This window comes from Rhinoderma darwinii, chromosome 5 (assembly GCF_050947455.1).
Source record: "Rhinoderma darwinii isolate aRhiDar2 chromosome 5, aRhiDar2.hap1, whole genome shotgun sequence".
Lineage (NCBI taxonomy): Eukaryota > Metazoa > Chordata > Amphibia > Anura > Rhinodermatidae > Rhinoderma > Rhinoderma darwinii.
Window position 1 is genome coordinate 22,498,035 of NC_134691.1, and position 23,695 is coordinate 22,521,729.

General features: G+C 43.0%; 1 protein-coding gene across 2 annotated transcripts in view; it reads right to left on the bottom strand.

The window, feature by feature from the left end:
- The window catches only part of LOC142651273 (E3 SUMO-protein ligase NSE2-like), a 117,432-nt gene that overhangs the window by 22,473 nt on the left and 71,264 nt on the right, over positions 1-23,695 (bottom strand). For both annotated transcript variants that reach the window (XM_075825738.1, XM_075825737.1), the window contains exon 3: positions 10,963-11,069. In XM_075825738.1, coding sequence (XP_075681853.1) covers positions 10,963-11,069 — 107 coding nt within the window. The remainder of the gene's footprint in view (positions 1-10,962; positions 11,070-23,695) is intronic.

The following is a 23,695-nucleotide window of genomic DNA, read 5'->3' on the forward strand; positions in this document are numbered from 1 at the left end:
GTGTGGTGTAGTTTAGAGGATCTGTCAGTTCTCCTGTGTGGTGTAGTATAGAGGATCTGTCAGTTCTCCTGTGTGGTGTAGTATAGAGGATCTGTCAGCTCTCCTGTCTGGTGTAGTATAGAGGAGCTGTCAGCTCTCCTGTGTGGTGTAGTATAGAGGAGCTGTCAGCTCTCCTGTGTGGTGTAGTATAGAGGAGCTGTCAGCTCTCCTGTGTGGTGTAGTATAGAGGATCTGTCAGTTCTCCTGTGTGGTGTAGTATAGAGGATCTGTCAGCTCTCCTGTGTGGTGTAGTATAGAGGAGCTGTCAGCTCTCCTGTGTGGTGTAGTACAGAGGGTCTGTCAGCTCTCCTGTGTGGTGTAGTATAGAGGATCTGTCAGCTCTCCTGTGTGGTGTAGTATAGAGGAGCTATCAGCTCTCCTGTGTGGTGTAGTAAAGAATTAACAGGAATTGTCACCATATTTTGAATACATTAAAGGGGGTCCAGACAAATCACTGGCCACAGCGGTCATGTGATTAGCTGAATTAGTCATGGGCTGGTACGGCATGTCACAGCTCCATCCAATGCAAACAGAGACCGGCGTGGAAACACATGAAGTACAATTTTTATATAAAGCCCGAACAGCAATGATCACAGTTACTGACGTTCAGGAATGAGATCTTTCCCCAGCTATTAGACCAGGAAACCAGGAAAAGAGTTCACTCATCTGGGATAACATCTTGGGAATGTTAGGAATTCATTTTTAAATGAAAAGGAGAATTGTTTGTTTTCATTTGGGGCTGAAAGAAGTGCGTGTATGTGGGGCATGTATGTAAGTAGGTAGGCAGCAGAATTATATTGCAAAAGTCATTGTATACGTATCATAAAATACATCTAATTAAAATCAAATGCAAGGCTGGACAAACCCTGAAAATCAGGTAGCCATGGACCTAGTGACTCCTCTTTTTTTGCTTTTGTTTTTTTTAGTGCAGTTCTTTCTTTTAGATCCAGTTTTGTGTTTGCCTAAAAACAGCAAAAAGTGGAAATCTTGCCTAAAAGTTATAATCGCTAAAAGCAAAAAAAATAAAAATAACATTGGCTCCTGGAGTCTACAGTGCATCGTCGATCTATGATCTGACACACATATATATATAGGTGATCAATAACGAAATTACAGAATATTGATATTATTGACTAATATGGGAACCAGACACATAAAACATCAGCACGGAGAGGAAGCGTACTTAGTGGGGTATTTTAAGGGTATTTTTGTTATCAGCTTTGAAGCAGATGAAGAGAACCTATCAGGAAAGACAACATTTTCAGAGCGTATCCTAAACACTTCCCCCACAATACATGATGAGAATGTCAGATTATAAATGTCTGTACATTCACGTAATGTGTATATCACACCACATCCTCACTGAGCGCCCAGGGTACAAGATAAACCCAACAGAAAAACTGACAATCTGGAGCTACAGCTTTACTGGTTTTTGGGTTATAATTATTTATTTCCCCTATAAAATTAAATCCCCAGTAAAATATAAACTATTGAGTTGTCCGCTTTTGTCAATTTGTTAATGATCTAAATCAGCAATTTATTAGTTATATGGGAGTCTTCAATGGTCAATCGGCCTAGTTATGCAGTGGTATAGGAGTAGGATATGTGACTGCAGATATCTTGGAAAGCTAGGAGACAGTCACTGGGCTAGACTATCAATACCGGATCATGGTGGTCCAGTCTCTACAGCTCCGTCCGATTTACTTGAATAGGACGGAGCTGAAAAAAAGCTGCAGTACCAGGCGCAGCCACAATTTTATGTATGGGGCTGTGCTCGTTGCAGCCCCTTCATTCAGCTGATCGGGAGTAGGATCCATTCCGATCAAATATTGATGGCTTATAATAATAATTTTAAAACCATTGCTGCAGAACTTACCTACACTTATCACAAGGTACATGCTCTTCACTAAAAACATATTAAAGGGGTTTTCCAGTTAGAAGAAAATCGATGGTCTTTCCTTAGGATAGACCATCAATCTCTGATGTGTAGAGATCAGACTACTGACACCCCCGCTGATCAGCTGTTTTGAAACGTCTGCGGAGTTCACGCGAGGGCCGGTTCCCCTTCATTCCGGTTACTGCTCGTACTGCAAAAAGCTGACACACTTGTAGGGGCGGTTCACAGTAATACAGCCTTCACCCATTCAGCTGAATGGGTGAAGGCTGTAATACAGTGTACCACCGATACAAGTGTGTCGGCGATTCACAGTACGAAACAGGTAGAGGAACGAACCGGAGGCAGCGCTCGCATGAACGCCGCGGCACCTTGAAAACAGCTGATTGATGAGATATTGATGGCCTATCCTGTGGAAAGACCATCAATTTCTTCTAACTGGAAAACCCCTTTAACTTATTATAATATTAATGATTAATTACTAGTATATGCTATCAAGGGAGATTTTTCTTCTAGCGACCATATGAAAAGAAAATCCAGAGTCACGTTTGGGTAGTCAGGCTTCTGAATGGCTGACACTGCTTTCATCCACCGTCTTGATAGTTGTCCTTCCTGTCTTGTTCATGGTGGCATACCGGTCTTGTACCAATGAGTTAGGTCTTCTTGTTGGGGCAGATTTATCAATGCTTGCACTGGGGACAGGTCTGGCCCAAAATAAAAACTGGCATAGATTCGGAGTGTCTATTTAAAACAAGGATACCTACAAGATGCCCTTAAAGGATAGAAGTGGTCAAGGTTCTAAGACCGCCGCTGAACACTATTACAAAAGGTGCACAAGGACCTTGTTGAGTGCTGTCCTAAAGGCAGCAAACAGATCTAAACACAATCCATAGACAGAACCTAGACGAGTGCACAGCAAACAGCTTGTGACCCTTTGTTCTAGCGATCAGTAGGGGTCTCAGGACCGATACCGACCAATCAATTTCTAATATTTGACTAGGACATAAAAAAGACTTTAATTAATAACAGTTACACTTTAACGTGATGAGATTTAAATGTGTTGCCCTATACAGCGTCAAAGTTTGGGATGGCTATAGTATATAGAGTGCCTGGCTTCGAGCTGAAAAGGATATACGGGGTGGAGTCTTGTGATGTCAATCAGCACTGCTGAGATCACTCCCAACAAGCATGGCCTCTAGGACTGCAGGGAGTTGATCCTTTCTGATGTCACCCTGTGACTCTCCTCAGTAGTATGAAGACATATAATTGCTCTGTACAAGCTCTGAGACCACATACGGCGCCACAGTGCTTACGGCTCCATAGTATACAGTGCCCACCGAAAGTTCAGGAACACCCTCAGAACTTTTGAACGGCTCAAGGTAGAGGGTTTAAAATTTGGTGGAATTTAATGGGGTCAAAAAATCTACCAGTTACCGCCCAAAAAAACACCCCCATCCCGGTGGGGTGGGCAGGGGCAGAAAAATCTTAAATGGCATGGGGGGGGGGTCGAGTGGGGGCTCATTTGAAAGCGCTCTTCAATACAAAAACGAAACTGCAAACGATTTTGAGATAGGATTTTTTTTCGCTGAGATGTTTAACATTAGAGTTATCTTCATTATCGGCTACTGCTGGCGTTAACGTTACCCAAAATGTACCGCGCGGGTAAAATCCTGTGTGTGGGCGCGTGTGCGTGTGTGTGCTTAGGAATGTCATATCAAGGTGACTTTAAAAGACGTATTATTACAATCGGCCTCGGCGATACAAAATGGACCTGGTCTACGATTGTCACATGATTATACCGGCTGTATACGTCGGTTCACTTTTTTTTCTTCTATTTTTATATATGTGATAGCGCAGTAGACTACGCTATTCCATACAATGGGATACTGCAAAAATAAAAAAAACCATTTACCGTGCGGTTTACAGGTTTTTTAAAAAAAAAACATAGGGGGCTATGGGTAACATGGCATACATCACAGGCATCTGTAGTCGATAATGGTATCCGTTTAACGTATACGTCATGAGAAGGGTGATGAGTTCATCACGTAAATTTTGACATATACCATTCTAGTCTTTGGGTGACGGATGCCACTGTTAGGCATCCATCACAGCCTACGTTTTCCGTATACGTCAGGAGATTTTCCTGGTGAACACGCTACACGTAGGCCAAAAAACGTGATGCGAACATAGGCGGACTGCTCTCGGAAGAGAATAGCATGTGAAGGCCGAGAAGGGACGTGTACGGTGTCGATTTATCAACATGTCCAAACCATTCATCTGATGGACACCTCGCTGTTATCACCCATCACCATTACTTTATGGCACATACGGACCGAGATATTGTGACAATGATGCAACTCCACTGCTGATAACGCTGCCTGTGAGACCAGCTTAAAGGGAAGTTCACTATCAATCCCTGAAACGTGTCCGCAAAAGAAACCTAAGATGATCTTAAGCATAGATTCAATGAGCAACGGTTATAGAAAAGCTTCACCTCATATCAACTTAGCATCTCCATACCAGATCTTCATTACGGTTTGCTGGTTTGACCAGACTTTCATTTATTTTTAACAGTATGTGAAAAAAGAATCTTTTTATTCTATCTGGAAACACTCAACGAAATCGAAAGCTGTTGACTGATCTGTTATTTTTACTATCTATTGTTGTAATTGTATTATTTTTGAGTTCCGAAGGAAGAGATTGATTAATGGCAATAATCTACGCTATCCAACGTTAAAGGCTATGTTCACATGGCAGATATTCACGCGTATTTAGACACAGAAGCTGCACCGTAACCTGCGTGAAAAGCTCCTACAAAAAGCAGATCATTGATTTTAATGGGAAACTGCCTTGTTTTTCATTCCGCGTTGCTAAAAATAGTGTCACTTCTTGACACAGTTTCCGTGCGAAAGCGGGATCGGGTTGCCACACGTAGATTAGTGGTGCCAGCCACAGTGCCCTTTTACTAGTGGGAGAAACAGTTCCCCAATAATAAATCCACTCACAGTTCCCCAATAATAGAGCCACCCATAGTGCCCCAATAACAGCCAGTCACAGTGCCCATGTAATAAAGCCAGATAATTGTATCCATAACAGTGATAGACACATGTATCAAATAACTTCTTTTTGCTCCTTTTTAAACATGACATCATCACTTTCCGGGACTCATCAGAACAAAACTCCTTTACTTTTCACAATATAACAGTGCCTCACTGGAAAGAGTTATATCAGTATGAGAAGAGAAGTGGCACAGATAGAACTGGTCGGCTGAGAGTGATCGTCACATGATAATACGCGATACAAAGGAATGTAAGTCATGATTCTTAGCAGAGAGAACTATTCAGATTTCACTATAGGCAATAACAGCACATAGCCTTCATACAAGCCCACCCACCGTACCACCTAACGCTCAATATATGTCCTCCATATATCCTACCTCTTAAACTAACTTTAGACCTTAGATTAACATCCTCCATAATGCGAACCTCCCATTCCCATCTCCAAGATTTCTCTCGTGCTGCACCCGTCCTCTGGAATGTGCTACCTCAGACAATCAGATTAATTCCCAACATCCACAGTTTTAAACGTGCCCTGAAAAAACATCTTTTTAGACAGGTCTATAACATTCCCTAACCTGACTCCTTTCCTTGGTCCCCCTTTTACATAAATCATGAGAACTTGACCCCTCATTCAGCACTATCCCCCACACTCCTTGCACCCTAATGCATTTCAGGTCTGTCATACACAGATACTGGCTGGTGACGGCTCATGCAGCTTTATGTGTACTACTCCATGTGTATAAAAGATGGCGGAACCATCGTACTTAAAAGGGTTTTCCGAGATAAAATGACTGTGTGTAATTTATTAATGTAAATACATTTGTAATAGACTTACCTTTTCCAAATTGGCCCGTTTCCAGATGCTGCCGTGGGGTACATGACGGGTAACATCACTCTCTGGCCGCTGTGTTTATCTTCAATACTTTTCCGGATATAGGACACGTCACTTGTGTTATCGCGAGAACAGCAGGGACCGCACATGCGCTTTACAGACTGTACAATAGAACAGCCCATACACGGCACGGCACAAGTGACGTGTTGTATATCCGGAAAAGTATTGAAGATAAACACAGCGGCCAGAGAGTGATGTTACCCGTCATGTACCCCACGGCAGCATCTGGAAACGGGCCAATTTGGAAAATGTAAGTATATTACAAATGTATTTACATTAATAAATTACAGGCATTAACACAGTCATTTTATTTTGGAAAACCCCTTTAACCCCTTAGTGACCAGCCCATTTTAGGCCCTAATGACCAAGCTATTTTATTCGTTTTTCTATAGTCGCATTCAAAGAGCTATAACTTTTTTATTTTTTCGTCTACATGGCTGTATCAGGACTTGTTTTTTGCGGGATTAGTTGTACTTTTTAATAGCACCATTTTTGGGTACATATAATTTTTTTATTAACCTTTATTAACTTTTTTTGGGGGGATTATAAAAAAAAACTGAAATTCCGCCATTGTTCTATGCGTTTTTAAATTGACGCCGTTCACTGTGCGACGTAAATAACGCGTTACCTTTATTCTATGGGTCGGTACGATTACGGCGATACCACATATGTAGAGGTTTTTTATGTTTTACGACTTTTGCACAATAAAAACACTTTTGAACTAAAATTATTTGTTTTTGCATCGTCGCTTTCCAAGAGCCGTAGCTTTTTTATTTTTCCATCAATGTCGTGATCTTTTAGGCTTGTTTTCTGCGGGACGAGACGTAGTTTTGATTGGTACTGTTTTGGGGTGCATGGCACTTATTGATTCATTTTTATTATGACTTTTTTGGGGGGCAATAGAAAAAAAATTGCAATTTCGCCATTGTTTTTTGCATTTTTTTTTACGGTGTTCACCTTGCGGTTTAAATGACATATTAACTTTATTAATGGAGTCAGTACGGTCGCGGCGATACCACATATGTGTACTTTGATTTATTTTTTACACTTTTACTAAATAAAACCACTTTTTATGGAAAAAAATGGATTAATTTTTTTACTGTACTTTTATTATTAATCTTTATTTCACATTGATGACTTATTTTATTATTCCCACTAGGGGACTTTACTGTACGATCTTCAGATCGCTGCTATAATGCTCTGGTATACTTTGTATACCAGAGCATTATTGCCTGGCAGTGTAAATCTGACAGGCAATATGTTAGGACGTGCCTCCGGCGCGTCCTAACAGGCATATGTCCAGGGCAGACCTGGGGGCTTTTATCAAGCCCCCGGCTGCCATGACACCCCATCGGAGACCCGCGATTGCATTTGTGGACCGCCGATGGGTGACAGAGGGAGTGCACTCCCTTTGTAAACAAAGTTAAATGCCGCGGTCGCTATTGACGGCGGCATTTAACGGGTTAAACGGCCACGATCGAAGTTTACTGTCATCAGACAGCTGAGCCCCAACTCCAGCCTGCACGGGTGACCCGTGCAGGACTTAGACTAGGCTCACGTGAAAAGGTGTCAGCCTAGCCTAAGGCCCCTTAGTGACCAACGTAAAAAGGCGTATTGGTGGTCACTAAGGGGTTGAGCACTTTTTTACATTTTGTGTCTACCTTATTTCCTCATAGATTGTAAGCTCTTGCGAGCAGCGTCCTCACTCACTTTGGTTACTATGTCATGTCTGATATTGTCTGTACATGTTCCCTCTAAATTGTAAAGTGCTGCAGAATATGTTGGGGCTACATAAAGATTATTATTATTGACCAGACCGGCGTCACATTAGGCTTTTGTTCTTATTTCAGAAGAACTTACATCTCTCTAATCAATACTCTCATCATTGTCTGCGCTAATTACTATTATTGACTAGCTACCATGTAACCGATCCATTTTCCTGGGTCGCAGCTAGGCTTTCCTTTACCCAGTAATGACTCAGTTTGCTAACCTAATCCGGAATCTAAATATTCTCTGCAAAGCAAGATGGCATAGGGCATTCTGGGCTGTAACCCAACAAGTCAGCCCCCGGACTGGCCCAGCAGTCTTGAGTTCACACATGGAGGAAGGGTCTACAACAAAAGTGGGTGAAGTAATTTCCCGAATGCCATTGTGACCTTTATTGCTGAACGCAAGCAGCGATATTAACCAGAGACATCAGGACAAACCGGATTCTTGCAAGCACCGCTGAGATTTACACCACACATCTGCATGTTTGCGGACAACACTGGTTCTCATCATTACCTGCGTGTGCACAGGGCATTTTTAGAAACAGCTGAAGGTGGAGCGTGTTATTATCCAGTGTGTGTATTGAGCCGAGGTATTACGCAACACTGAACAATGACTATATTGTAAGTCAAGCAGATCTTGGAAATAATCAGGCACAGATGTAATGTAACCTAGTGCATAAGAGCTGGCAATCGAAAAGTAGAAGGGAAACGGAAGGTCTCCGGGAAAGCAGACAGATCCTGGTAAAGAAATGCTTCTCCTTTGTGGTCGCTTCCATGCTTGTTTTAGTGCTGCTGACAATGTAAGGGCGTATGGATGAGTTAAAGGGGTATTTTGGGGCTTAGGGTAACCTTCGTTTTCATTTTTTCCCATAAATCAGTAGTGCAAGGCTAAATAAAAACAACCATATAACATGTCTTATCACAGAAAAGTGCCTCTTTCTCCACTTATCAGGTGCCTCTGCCCTCGCCTCGGCCTCTCACTAGTAAAGTCCAAGGAAGTGGTGAAGACGGATTATTAGCCTCTTCAGAGGGAGCTGCTGCAGAGAGACACAGAGACGCTGCTGCTACTTCTAGTAAGTGTTCTACTATCTCACTTAGAGTTACAAACGTTTCCAACCAAAGATACTTGCTAGGTTTAGATTGTTTCTACACATGCTAGTATTGCGTTTTTTTTTGCTTAAATCGTGGCAAACATCACACCATGAGACCAGAATTTGTACATGCACCCTAACCATGGGTAAAAAGTGGGTGTGGTTTTGGCGGCGGTCTACTTGACCTTAGACAGACAGTAGTGGGAATTCATCAACCTTTGTACGTCAGTTATCCGGCGTAAAAAAGTCGGAAAAAGGCCCAAAAGCACCATAAGGCCGAGCCACCGCAGTAAAAAAATAAAATAATTCTAATTAACGTGTAAAGGACGTTGTAATGCAGCACTCCGGACATTGAGTGTTGGGTTGCATATACGGCCCTGTCGCTGATCGGCGTCAGGACCTTGTATGAGCCGCAACCTGTTGTGAAAGCCTGAAGGGACCCTGTGGGGAAAGGCGAAGAGGAGCGGTGAGGTAAGGAAACCTGCCACAATGACTCCTTTAATTAAGTCAGTATTCCACATTCTTGACTCTCGGGGTGTGCAGATATTCCGGTTGCTGAATCTGAGGGTTTCTGGCTATCTGTTGCCTTTTCAATTGCTTAAATCTCCCATCCATGCCAATCCCACATTTAGTTCCTCCTAGGAGAGAGAGACAGAGAGAGAAAGACCTAGAGAGAGAGAGAGAGAGAGAGACAGAGAGCGACCGAGAGGGAGAGAGACCGAGATAGAGACTGAGAGAAAGAGACCAAGAGAGAGTGAGAGAGAGAGAATCTCCTCTTCTCTCTTTGTGTGCTGTGTATGGGAGACATCATAGCAGCTACTCTTCTCCCCCTCTGGAGTGGAGTTCAGGAAAAACTGACAATTAGGAATAAAAAATGCAGAGGGGGAAACTTCTAACAAATGCCAGGTACAAGTTTTATAATAGTCAGAAATGTTACTCCTTATGTACACAATTCTGACAGATTATTAGAAAAATTCACCTGTGCTTTTTAAACATTGATGGCCTATCCTTAGGATTGGCCATCAATGTTTGATCAATAGGGCTCCAGCCCTGGGATCCCACCTGAGCAACACAGCCCCTTCAATATTTACATAGGCACGCAGCAATAAATACAAATCCAATTTGCTACCCTTTTGGATGAGCTGCTGTGTCTGTGTAATCAATGAAGGGGCCCCTTCATTGTGCTAATCGCTGTGGGCCCAGAAGGACAGCTAATCAAACATTGATGGTCTACCCAAAAGGAAAATTCCTTACAATGTCAGTCCTTCAGAGAGGGAACCAGTACCCAGAAGAGGGCCAGTGGCATTTAGTAAAAGGCTACAAGTAAACGTCTGTCACAAGCCGCTATACTGGTATCTTTGCTGCTACGGAATATTGACCAAAAAATTCCTTATATTTGCTCGCTCCACAGCCGATATCCCAGTACATTGGAGCAAGGCTATAATAGTCCCATTCTGCCACAGCCACATTACCCTTCACTGTTTTTTGGGCAGATGTGACACAATACTTTACCCAAGTTACATTGTCATGTTCCTTCAGTAACTTACCATTTGTACTTTAAAAAACTTTTCAATTTTTATGCAGATAAAGATAATCAAAAATTCTGCAACTTTCTAATGTTTTCTGTTCCAATTCAGCATTATCTCTCCTTGCTAACATACATTCGGTAGAATAGAAAGAAGAAGGGGACAGCTAGAAAGTAATATGACTGAAGCATCAGATTACACAGTCTGAAGTATGCAACCATGGAGACACATAGGTCTGCCTAAGAGCTGCATACACAAAACGGCAGACTTTATGAAATACTGTTAACACTTTTGCTTTTCTCTAGAAAATCACTAGTAAATAAAAAGACCAAATGTAAAGGTTATGGACTCCTTTGACATGGCAAAAATTCAGGATTTTCAGTAATCTGACAACGTTGGGTGAAATAATGGGGGAATATAGGTTGTCAAACAACTTGGATTTTTATTTTAGGGTTTTGTTTTTTTTATACACTGCCTTGCCGGCTGATTTATGTACTTACCTTAGATTCACATGACAGGCAGTAAAGGCCTGACCTATGTAACTGTGGTTAGTCTATGACGTGTTACACCAAGTATTCATGCTATGCAGTAAATCATAAAAGGAATAAACCCAAGAAAGGTCGCCATAACTTGTGTCAAGGTTATAAGCAATGTTACCAGCAGGCGAGCTGCGACTTTGTTCCTGTCATTACCTTCCGCATGGTTTCCTCTACTGCACTTATATATTGGTTCAGATCTCTGCTCATTGAAACATATTCTAGCATGACTGTCTCCATGCTGTCCACATCTGCGGCGTCACCTGTAAAAGACATACAAGGATTGTTAGGTTAACTGATATAATGGTTCCTAACCTCGGTCCAGATTTTGTGTGTGGGGAGATTTATTAAAGAGAATGTGTCGTCAGTCAATGACCTATTAATTAAATGAAATTTTTATATTAAACATTTTTTAAGAATTGTTGGTGCTTTGCTTTTACATTTTCTATGTTATCTAGATTAAAAAATGATCCTAAAATCTTGCCGTTTTCACAATGACCATTGGTCCTCACAATAGACTAACCCTTCCTGTTCTGCAGAGATCGCTTCTCAGCAGTCATCTCATTATCATCACAGGCAGGATTACACGGACAGGTAACACATATATATATATATACATAATACAGGATCCACCATTCATAATAGATGGACACTTCCTGTTCTATAGAGATCACTTCTCAGCAGACATCTCATTATCATCACGGGCAGGATTACATTGACAGGTAAGGCTTCGTTCACATCTGTGTTCAGACTCCGTTCATGGGTTCAATCGGACCTTTCCATCAGGGGAGCCCATGAACGGAATCCAAACGGAAACCATAGGTGCAAATGGTTTCCGTTTCTCACCGTTGTTTAAGGGTTCCATCGTTTTGACGGAATGAATAGTGCAGTCGACTATGGCATTGATTTCCGTCAAGACTGCAGAACAAACAACGGTGACAAATGGAAACCATTTGTACAGAATCAGTCACCGTTGAAATCAATGGTGATGCAAACCAAAACCTATGGTTTCCGTATTTTCAGTTTGGATTCCCCTGACGGAAAGGTTCGACGGAACCCATGAACGAAGTCCCAACGCAGATGTGAACGAAGCCTTACACTTATATATAGATAACACAGTATACCCATCACTTATAATAGACTGATCCTTCCTGTTCTGTAGAGATCACTTCTCAGCAGTCATCTCATTATCATCACAGGCAAGATTACAATGACAGGTAACACCTCTATATAGATAACACAGGATCCACCATTACCAATAGGTGATAAACACAGTTTCCCTCCTCCTCCCTGCAGTGACATCTGTGCAGGCCACAGAGCATGCCCACTACACTCTCCGAAAGAAGTCAATGGGTCCCCTCCTGTTCACAGGTTCCTATGGTCCATGTGGTAGCTGTAAAGCATATTTCTAAATGCACCATGCAAGATGGCTGCCACATAATCATGTACAGAAAATAAAATAAATAAATCTACCATCAGAAAATAAAAACAAAATATTTTGTTCCACTATATGGTTTTAGTTAGGAAAAACCAATATAGGTGATACATTCCCTTTAATACGGTCACGCGATGCATGACTTTACGAGTCTGCCGAAATGAAGCAGATTTCAGCAGGTTTATCTAATGGCATAATATATTTGACGTAACACGCTAGGCATAGTATACGGATTTATCTTCCTTATGTCACCTCCAGTTGTCATATATGCCAGAAATCGGTCTCAAATTTGCAATACAGTTCTGGAGCATTTATCATAGTAAATCTCCCGTAATAAGTGGATAAAAATAAAAATACAAAAAACACAAAAAAACAGAAGAGAATGACAAACAGAGGTGTAACTTGAAGCTCCTGGGACCCGATGCAAAATTTTTAACAGGACGCCCTACCTACCATGGGTCATGAATAATACTGGGGTCCCCTTATGTGGCATATATCGCTCTGTTACCCCACCTTTTATATGGGATAATGTCCCTTCTACTGGAACTGTAAGAATGTTAGAAATCACGAAAGAGTCACGTGACCATATGACAGGACCCACAGGTTTAATAATTATCATTCCTAATACATTTATAGTAGGGGTGGATTATCTCCTATAATATACACCTCAGCTGACGCAGAACCTCTTTTTCACATGGAAGAAAGAGCTTGTCAATGGCTGATTAAATAACATGAATTACTTCTTCAAAAAGAGGATCTGCAGCAGCTGAGGTGTGCATCACAGTGCCAAAACCAGTGTGCCCCTCATTCTATGCCAGTCACAATGCCCGTTAGTCAGCCACGGCCCATCCATTATCACCACCTAGAATGCCCCTTCAGTTTTAGTACCAGGATTTATTTTTTTGTCAGACATTGCCCCCAAACCGGCCAGATGTCCTCCATTGGCAGTCACAGTCCGTCAGATTAATTCCTCCCCGTTCCCGCTGCACGGAGGTCCCCCTCTCTGTAGTCTGCAGCCACTCATATATACATTTCTCTTTCTGCACATGAAATCAGCTCTAAAGAAACTCCTAGGAGAGATATGAATCCAATATCTTCTTACAGGTCAGAGATAAGCGGCGCCAAATTGTTCTGTAGTTTTTCACCTAGAATGTCCGCTGCTGAAAACGGCATTATTAGCCGGCCTACCGGGATGACGTTTTATCCCAGGAGACTGTCGTTGCCTAAGATTGGCTGCAGCGGTCACATGGGATGAAACAGCATCTCAAGACGCCGGCCTGCGGATCGTCAGAGGTAATTATAATGTTGTAATCACTACGATTCTTCACAGGTTCAGTTGAAACGACGGCCGTGTGAACGGCTCCATTGAAATGCATGCGTCCGTGTTAAGGCCGTTGTTTTAACGGCCGTCACCCAGACGTATTAAATGTTTGTGTGAATAAGCCCTCAACAAAAAACGTTGCGGAAAATCTGCAGTATTTACGCCACATGTGGACTAGCCAGTGACCAGGGCCTGTTACGTAATCCTGAACCTGGAGAAAGGTGCCAGTGATATGGTGCCTTGCAGCCACGTACGCCACAAACCCCCTTCAGCTAAGCCCCACCTACTTTTTAGAAAAATGGCGTGAGCCGCGAAAACTGCACAAAAGTCGACATTTTTAACGCAAATTGTGACTTTTTTGACGTTTGCAACTTTTGTACGCCAGAAAACTGGCATAAAAAAGTTAGTTTAATTCCCCCATGAGCCCGGCTTCATGAGTTGGGGTGAATTCAGACATAGCGGTTGAGGTTGTTAAAAGTGCAAAAATAAAAAAGCTTCCAATCGTGGTAAAAACGCGTGCACTTTTTCGTCGCAGTTTTAACCGCACCTCAACATCTGAATAGACCCTTGGGGGCCAATGGTATATCGTATACTATTAGGCTGTGTTCACACAGGTCAGATATGCTGCTGCCTAAAAGCACACAGCGCATCCAATCTAGAACCTGCAAGGAACTCCATCCGAGAGACTGGATCAAATTGTGGTGCAGATTTTCGGCCGTAATCGCCGCTGAGAAAAGAATAGCAATAATAATAATAATTAAAAAAAAGCCAATACTTAAATTCCCTCGCGTTACCAGTGACCCGTCTCTCTGGTCTCTGTGCAGCCCATGTGACCGCTACAGCCTGTGATTGGCTGCAGCAACAATGTGCAACGATTCCGCACCATAAATTGCCATGATGCGGATTAAAAAATTGCACCGCCGGTCAATGTATGAACGGTTTCTCAGCGGATCTTTTCCGCAGCGTCTGCATCAGATTTGCTCAAATGTCTTCCACTTTGGTTGTACTGTACAAAGCTGCGGAAAATCTGCAGCTGAGCCGCCCAGTGTGCACACAGCTTTAAACTTAAAATGATACAGTGTAATATTATAAAAATTTATAATAATTATTATTACCGATAAGACGTGTCCGTTTTCTTTTTATCACAGATAAATACTAAAAGCCATTCTAAATCTCATCTATTTCATCTCCGCGATTCTACTCCGAGTACTACTCTTACAAGAACTACTTTTACAATGACTATTTGTGGCTTGTGGAAGAACAGCGCCCCTACTGGTCAAATTATGAAATTCAATTGAACGCCCGACAGATATTCGCTTTTTGTAAAGTGTGTTCATGGTTCATAATCAGTGATTGATATGACAAAACCATCTTATATTTTCTGTGATGTGCGGCCAGCATCATTTTATTATATATTAATAGTTTACTAAATTTATTGTATAGAAAGTTCTTGTAGTGTTTGGGGTGCACAGCAAGAACACCATTTCTTATACTTTATTGTCATCTAAAAATGTTGTTCCTTTGAAAGAAGGAAAGAAGAAAGGAAGGAAGGAAAAAGAAGAAAGGAAGGAAGGAAGGAAGGAAAAAGAAGAAAGGAAGGAAGGAAGGAAGGAAAAAGAAGAAAGGAAGGAAGGAAGGAAAAAGAAGAAAGGAAGGAAGGAAGGAAAAAGAAGAAAGGAAGGAAGGAAAGAAGAAAGGAAGGAAAAAGAAGAAAGGAAGGAAAAAGAAGGAAGGAAGGAAAAAGAAGGAAGGAAGGAAAAAGAAGAAAGGAAGGAAGGAAGGAAGGAAGGAAGGAAGGAAGGAAAAAGAAGAAAGGAAGGAAGGAAGGAAAAAGAAGAAAGGAAGGAAGGAAGGAAAAAGAAGAAAGGAAGGAAAGAAGAAAGGAAGGAAAAAGAAGAAAGGAAGGAAAAAGAAGAAAGGAAGGAAAAAGAAGAAAGGAAGGAAAAAGAAGAAAGGAAGGAAGGAAAAAGAAGAAAGGAAGGAAGGAAAGAAGAAAGGAAGGAAAGAAGAAAGGAAGGAAAGAAGAAAGGAAGGAAAGAAGAAAGGAAGGAAAGAAGAAAGGAAGGAAAGAAGAAAGGAAGGAAAGAAGAAAGGAAGGAGGAAATTGCATTCCTAGCCCCCAGGATAAATGTGGGCAGTCATGTGGATGTTCCGACTTGAGCCTTGCTGTCCTTCCGTTTCATGCATGTACTGATGTAGCCAAGTTTATCTTGACTGATACAGCGTGAGATCACACAACAAAAGTAATTGAAAAAGTCAAGTTAAAGTTTCTTGCCATTGTGTATTTAATGCGATAAGAGTCAAGATAAAGATGGCTACATCTGTACATGGCCGTATTACAGATTTGCGTTGTACGACTCCAAAGTGCAGTGCCCACGCTTTGCATTTATAGCACAGTTATTATTATACAATGAGATCCGGGTTTCGAGGAATTCCAGCTTTTTGTAGCTCACCTGTGCAGCCTGAGTGTTTTTAGCGCCCTCTACCTGTAGGAGATGGAACTACAGCAGCAGGTAACTCCCAGCACATAGGAAGTTTTGCGTGCAAAGAAAAACACAGGCCGATAGATCGTCTGTTCTCACATCCATATTCTTACCACTCATATTTCCTGTAAATGGATTTCAGCTTTTGTGAATGAAATCAGATCTCTGGCTCCCAGCATCTGAAATGTAGGTGTTTTCCAAGTTCCTTAAAAAGACGCAAGTTTTGCAATAATTTCTTATTCATTGGGCAATCGGATCGTCTTGTTCACATTCGTACACTTCCTTCATTTATTTCTATTTACACCTAACGCTGAGGCAATAGTGTTTATTGGATGAGTCACCGCCCGGCAGAATCGGACAGTAATAATAATATATATAAAGACGCTGCTGGTGAATTGTGAAACAACATTTGATTTGCCCAGGAAATAATAAAATGAATCACAAGGGACGTTTATTGGGGTAGACTAAGGACATGGAGGTCACACACCGAAAACAGAGGCTTCTTCTTCCTCGCGCCCTTCGTTGTTGGACGGTGCTGCTATCACTGGCAGTAATGGAGGTAAGTGGGTGCCATAGACATTAATTAATGGACTCCATTGAGGTGGGGCAGACCTTAACCAACAGATACCCTGCAGTCTAACTGGGCTGATACACCCCCCCCCCCCCCCACACACACACACACACACACACACACACACCAGGCACTGGTTGAGGGTTTGACATTGTTAGGCCTCGTTCACACAGGGCGGATACGCTGCGTAAAGTACCGTACCCTTATCCGTCCTAGAACCGGCAGGGAATTCCGTCTGAAACACTGCACCAAATTGTGGTGCGTATTTTCGGTCAGAATCTCCCTGCTGCGTAAACACTACTGGAAAGAAAAAAAAGTTAATTTTGGTGAGCCTCTCTGAGTCTGAAAACAGATATTGTTCTGCGGGAAGCTTTGAGGGAATCTGGTGACAGATCCCTTAATCCATACGATGATCTTGATATTGTGTTTCAGTCACCCAATTAAACAGTGACCCCCGACTATCTCTAGGGGCGCTATTGAAAAGTGTATGGTAATTTCTGACACCCACAGGCCTGATTGGCTATGAGGCACCACGTAGTCGCAGCTGTGACTCCTTTCGTGACCACGTGATGTCTCTCGAACAATCAGGCAATGGCACCCTCTGAAGCACAATACCATGAGCATTTTATAAAACACTGAGAAAAATCCCTTATTAAAAAGGTTTCCTTATAAGATTGTCACCTCCAGCAAAGAGTGGTAATCTGTTGGAGAATTCAGAAGCAACTGTTAAATTCTGCTGCAGCTCCTCCACAGGGCAAACTAAGTATTACATGATGCGGATATAAATGAAGGGGCTGCCTATGTAATGTATAGCTGCACCCTGTGGTCTTTATTCTTTGTGACTAAAGAATAGGGGTGCCATAGCAGAGATCCCACCCCCCACTCCAGCCTGTATTAACCACATTTCTTAAAGGGGTTATCTAGCATACATTATTTTTTTCCCTAAATCAGCTCACAATGATGTACAAACATGAAAAAAAAAAGCCATACTCCCTTCATCGATTTCCTGCGCTCCCGTAACGATGCTGCATGAAGTGCCGGCAAAGGGATATGTGACCGCTGCAGCCAATCACTGGCCACAGAGGTAATGCTTTTTTTTTACATTTGTATAGAATTTGCGCTGTTTTAGGCCGGGTTCCCACGTAGCGTAAATGCTGTGGAATTGCCGCAACGGAATTCTGTGGGGAAATTCCACAGCATTTATAGCAGCAGCAAAACGGATGAGATTAAGAAAATCTCATGCCCACAATGCAGAAAAAAAATTAATTGACCTGCGATGTGTGGAATTTAATTCCACATGTCATTTTATGCTGCGTTTTTGTTGTTTTACCGTTGCAGGTTTTCCCCATTGAATTCAATGGGGATGCAAATCCCGCAACAGAAAACCAAGTGTTGCAACTTTTGTGGCGTATTCGCAGCGATTACACTGCAAAAATCGCAACTCTGGAAAACAAAAAAATCATACTTACCCAGAACTCCCTCCTTCTTCCTGCAGTACGGCCTTCAGGGAGGATGTTTCATCCCATGTGACCGCTGCAGCCAATCACAGGCTGCAGCGTCACATGGCCTGCGACATCATCATTGTGGTGCGATTTTTTGGACGGAATGTTCCAGGTCGGACACGCTACGTGATTTTTATGCGCCGGACAACCTTTTTAATAAGTTGTTTTGAAATGGTTAACTAAATCAGCGCCAAAGGGTCATAGCGCTGGGTCTACACAATTGCTGAAGTTAAAAAAATTAAAGAAATAGATAAAATACAACCTGTAATAGGTACTCTAAAAATATTATAGACACAAAACAAGTCAATTTTAGTTTTCAACCGGTTGCAAAAATAACAACTATGAGGTTTAAAGATGCACCAGCACCAGTGCAGCAACAGGGCAAAACGGTGGCAGGAGGAATATGCAACCCATGAGAAAAACAAATTCTACTCTATATTCTACCTATACATCAGAAGAGGCCCTGGTAACGCTGGAACGCTTTTTCTTAGAACTTTGTATTGTGTCGTTCCTCTGTTACTCCTCCTAGAAATTTATGAATACATTGACAACTGGGTGTTATTCCCCTTGTCAAAGGGGCGTGTCCCTACACCGTCTGAGACTGTAAATACTGATTGGACAGTATCACACTACGCAGGGTCATCCCCCCCCCCCCCGAAATGGTAACACCTAGTTGCCAATTTGTTCATACAGTTCTAGGAGGAATAAGAGAGGAACAACACAACGTAGCGTTCTTATAAAATACATTCCAGAATTGTTATTTCACCAGGAATACAATTATTTACTAAACACAGAGATGTCAGGAGCGCTGACAGATCCTTTTTAAAGTCCCTGTTCACACGGAGGATTTTGCAGGCAGACTTTGACCTCCACGCACTTTCTTGCTGCAGATTCCGCTTCGTTTTATGCTCCATTTCAAGCCCGCCGCCGTTGAGGGCCGCAGGCAAAAAAACGATGCAAAGATCGCTTTCTCTGCCTCCCATTGATTTCAATGGGAGGTCAGAGGTGGAATATGCTGCTTTTTTTCCAGGAGCGGCTAGGGAGACGTTTTCGGATGTTTTTTGGTGCGTATTCGGAGGCAGTTTCCACGTTAAAAACAGCACCAAACAAAAGCATTTTTGTTAGAACTTTGTGTTATGCTGCTCCTCTATTAATACTCCTGGAAATATATAACTTAGCACTGATTGGAAGATCTAGTAGTCAGTTTTTAACAGTGTCAGGCCTCATTTACACGAGCGTGTGCGTTTTGCGCGCGCAAAAGGCACTTGGCAGCTCCGTGTGTCATCCGTGTATGATGCGCGGCTGCGTGATTTTCGCGCAGCCGGCATCATATTGATGAGGCTAGTCGACGCCCGTCACTGTCCAAGGTGCTGAAAGAGTTAACTGATCGGCAGTAACTCTTTCAGCACCCTCGACAGTGAATGCCGAACACAATATACACCAACCTGTGAATAAAAAAAGACTTTCATACTTACCAAGAACTTCCTGCTTCCCCCAGTCCGGGCTCCCGGCCGTTGCCTTGGTGACGCGTCCCTCTCTTGTCATCCGGCCCCACCTCCCAGGATGACGCCGCAGTCCATGAGACCGCTGCAGCCTGTGATTGGCTGCAGCCTGTGCTTGGCCTGTGATTGGCTGCAGCCTGTGCTTGGCCTGTGATTGGCTGCAGCTGTCACTTTGACTGAACTGTCATCCCGGGAGGTCGGACCGGAGTTATCGGTAAGTCAGAACGTCTTTTTTTTTTTACAGGTTCATGGATTTTCGGAGCGGAAGTCACTGTCCATGGTGCTGAACCAGTTTAACGCTTTCAGCACCGTGGACAGTGACTGTCTCCTGACGTCGCGTACCCGAACATTTTTTACCGGTTTCGGTCAAAACGAGTTTGGCCGAACCCGGTGAAGTTCGGGGCGCTCATCTCGAATTTGACACTCCGTTTGGATGTTTGTAAACAGAAAAGCACGTGGTGCTTTTCTGTTTACATTCAGGAGTTTGACAGCTCTTGCGCGAATCACGCAGTTCGCACGGAAGTGCTTCCGTGCGGCATGCGTGGTTTTCACGCACCCATTGACTTCAATGGGTGCGTGAGTGCGCGAAAAACGCACGATTATAGAACATGTCGTGAGTTTTTTTCTGCGCACACGCAATGAGCGCAATTCACGCATCGTCTAAACAGCCCCATTGACTAATATAGGTGCGTACGACATGCGTGCAAAGCACGCGCGTCGCACGCGCGTATAATACGTTCGTGTAAATGAGGCCTCAGTCTATGAAAAGTTATATGCTACGGACATGGTGTATGGTAAAGCCCAGTTGTTAATTTATTCATATATTTCTAGAAGGAATAACAGAGGAACGTCACAATACAGAATTCTAAGAAAACGTGCTCCATAACGGATATTATATGGGGCATACAGGTATATACTAAAACAGACATGTCAGGAGGATGACAGATCCTCTTTAACTGTATTCAGCCCGAGATTTTAAATGAAGATTTTAAACAGAGTTAGGTTTTAAAGGGGTATTCTCATTTTATTAAATAATTGAATAGCCTGATCCTGAGAGTAAGGCCTCATTCACATCTGCATTAGAGGCCTCTGCCACAGATCCGACCAAGAATACCGGTAACAATAGCGCAGCATGTTGCGCTATGGTTTCTGGTAAAACCACGGACACCTTGACAGAACCCATTCAAGTCAATGGGTTCCATTGGCCACTGGTGGTGTCCGTGGTGCAACAGAGTCGGTGCTTCTGGGTTTTTCCTCCTGTTCTGCTCAGCGGACAGAGCAGAGCCACGGTATGGCAAACGCTGGTGTGAACCCTGCCTAAAATGTTTTTTCCTGAGCGGCGCCCTATTAGCCAGCTGTGCCGGGTACTGCAGCACAGCCGCATTAAAACGAGAGGGGCCAGCAGCAGTTCCCTGCCAGGCCTGTTGGGCTTGGGAGCACTGATGTGCAGGGACAACTTAGAAGGGGACGCAGCGCTAAATTAGCGTAGTGGTCCATTAATTTCTTGGATCGGTCAGGATTTCAGAGGTCGGACCCACACAGTTCATAAATATCAATATGCCATCGCTTTTTAGGATGGGACTAACACTTTAAGGCCGGGTTCCCAAGGGACGGATACGCTGCGTTAAAAACCATGCAGCGTATCCGACCTGGAACTCGCTGTATATTCTTCTACATTTTTTCTGGACGGGAATTTCCACTGCAGAAAGCAGCGGTAAAAAACGCTCATACTTACGTAGGTCGTTGTTATGGCGACGCGCCCCTCCATCGCAGTCCGGTCTCTCTGGATGACGCTACAGCCCATGTGACCACTGCAGCCTGTGATTGACTGCAGTGGTCACATAGGTTGCAGTGTCATCCCAGGAGGCCGGACCGGACTGCAGGAAGGAAGGGACTGTTCAGAGTGATTTTTTTTATTATTTTCAATAGTAAAGTAAAAAAAAAAAAAAAAAAAAAAAAAACAACAAAAACGCAGCATAAATTTACATGTTGCTGAATTCAAATTCCGCACCACAGTTTTTCCCCCGCAGCATGGGAATGATATGTTCTGAATCTCATCCACTTTGCTGCTACTGTAAATGCTGCAGAATTTCCGCACAGGATTCCGTTGCGGAAATTCTGTTGCATTTACGCTAGGTGGGAACCCGACCTAAGGGGTTAAGTACACCAATTATTTAGATCCATTTGACTCGTCTTTCCTTCTACCTAAGCAAACAAAGCAGCGTGGCATTCCTCCTCTTCATACTCCGACTAATCAAGATGACAAGTCTACAAATACCAGCGACGTTCTAAAACCAGCACTTGACTCTTGGCTGAAAACGCACGGGCACAAAGTGCTTTTGTTTGTCCGGTGTCAGCAAGAACGACTGTCAATCAAATGCTGGGAAGTCTAGGAAAGGAGGTTCAATAAGGGCTCGTCCACACGTGGATGAAACTTAAATCTCCACACGCTGCGTAAAAATTCAGAGCAGAAAATAATCTGCGGTGCGTATTTTTCATACCGCAGCATGTCGATTCCTGCTGCGGAAAGTGGACTGAATTGCTGCATTTCTCGGGAGATATCACCATCTCCCAGCAGAGAAAAACGCTGAAAAATATGCACCATTTTCTGCAGTAAAAAAACTCGTGTTTTTTTCCGCAGCGGAATTTCTGCTAGCTTCTGCGGAATTGATGCAGAAATTTTCTGCAGCAATTCCGTTACATGTGGACGAGCCCTTACTGAATGTCGCTCAAGTCTGCTGATGGGATGTAGAATAAGCGTATGTGCACACGACCTATTTTCAGACGTTATTCGGGCGTTTTACGCATTGAATTACGCCTGAAAAGACGGCTCCATTACGCCTGCAAACATCTGCCCATTGCTTGCAATGGGTTTTACGATGTTCTGTTCAGACGAGGTGTAATTTTACGCGTCGCTGTCAAAAGACGGTGCGTAAAAAGACGCCCGCGTCAAAGAAGTGCATGTCACTTCTTGGGACGTTTTTGGAGCAGTTTTTCATTGACTCCATTGAAAAACAGCTCCAATAATGTCCGTAAAAGACGCCGCGAAAAACGTAATTTCAGACGTATTTTGCGTTTGCGTATGAACATACCCTAACAGCCGTGAAAAACGTTCCCATTACACAAGGTGATGGCGTATCACTAGGATATGCCATCACTTTTTGATAAGTGGGGGTCCGAGCTCTGGGAATGTAGGGGCCCCATCACATTTTTTTTCCCCATTCCCTTGAAAGAGTGTTGCAGTTCCGTGCACCCACAATGATCAGAAAGTCACGGCAAATCCTAGCAATATGCCAATCACTTCCTGTGATGGGATTAACCCTTTATAAGAACCAGTGATTGTGATACAGCCTGCAGCACATTCATCGTAAGCACAAATAACAAAAATCAGTCAGAGTTCAACCATCAGAGGTAAAATCCAACGTGAGTTGGCAGAGAATCTGTAATTGACCGTCGGATTTCTGCCGCAGGTATAACCTGCCATGTTTCCGTACGCAGACTAGCCCCATTCAATGGGAATAATGTCCATGTGGCCAGCGACGGAATACGCCACAGAAAACACATTAAGTGACATTTCACTTCTTTGCCTGAGAAAAATTCCGGGACTGTGTGCAAAAGGCCTTAAAGTGAAGCTACATATTCCAAAACGTCATTCAGAAAGGTCAAAAGATGTCAAGGTGAGAGGAGGCACGATCAAGGGGACACTAATGCGCCTGTGCATTTAAGTCGTATTCATTTCAATGGGAAAACCTGAAAATACTAATATTTCTGTGCTATAAGTCACAAGGGCACAGGGTTAGAAGAGGGAACGCACCTTACAAGCCATATTCTCCTCCAAAAAGAAGAGACCCCCATCTGTAGACAGCGGTTTTGGGGTTTTTGCCCCTCATTAGTACAAAGCAGGGTGCTTGCTGGCTGGATGAGAGGCCTTCAACGTAGTGCTCCGGGGGCGCTGGTTCTCATTATGGTGCATGTGTGGCTTCATACTATCCACAATTGCAGATAGTATAGAACAAGTGCTACCCTATGGGCCAATACACACCACCAAAAAAAAAAAACAGGACATGTCATTATA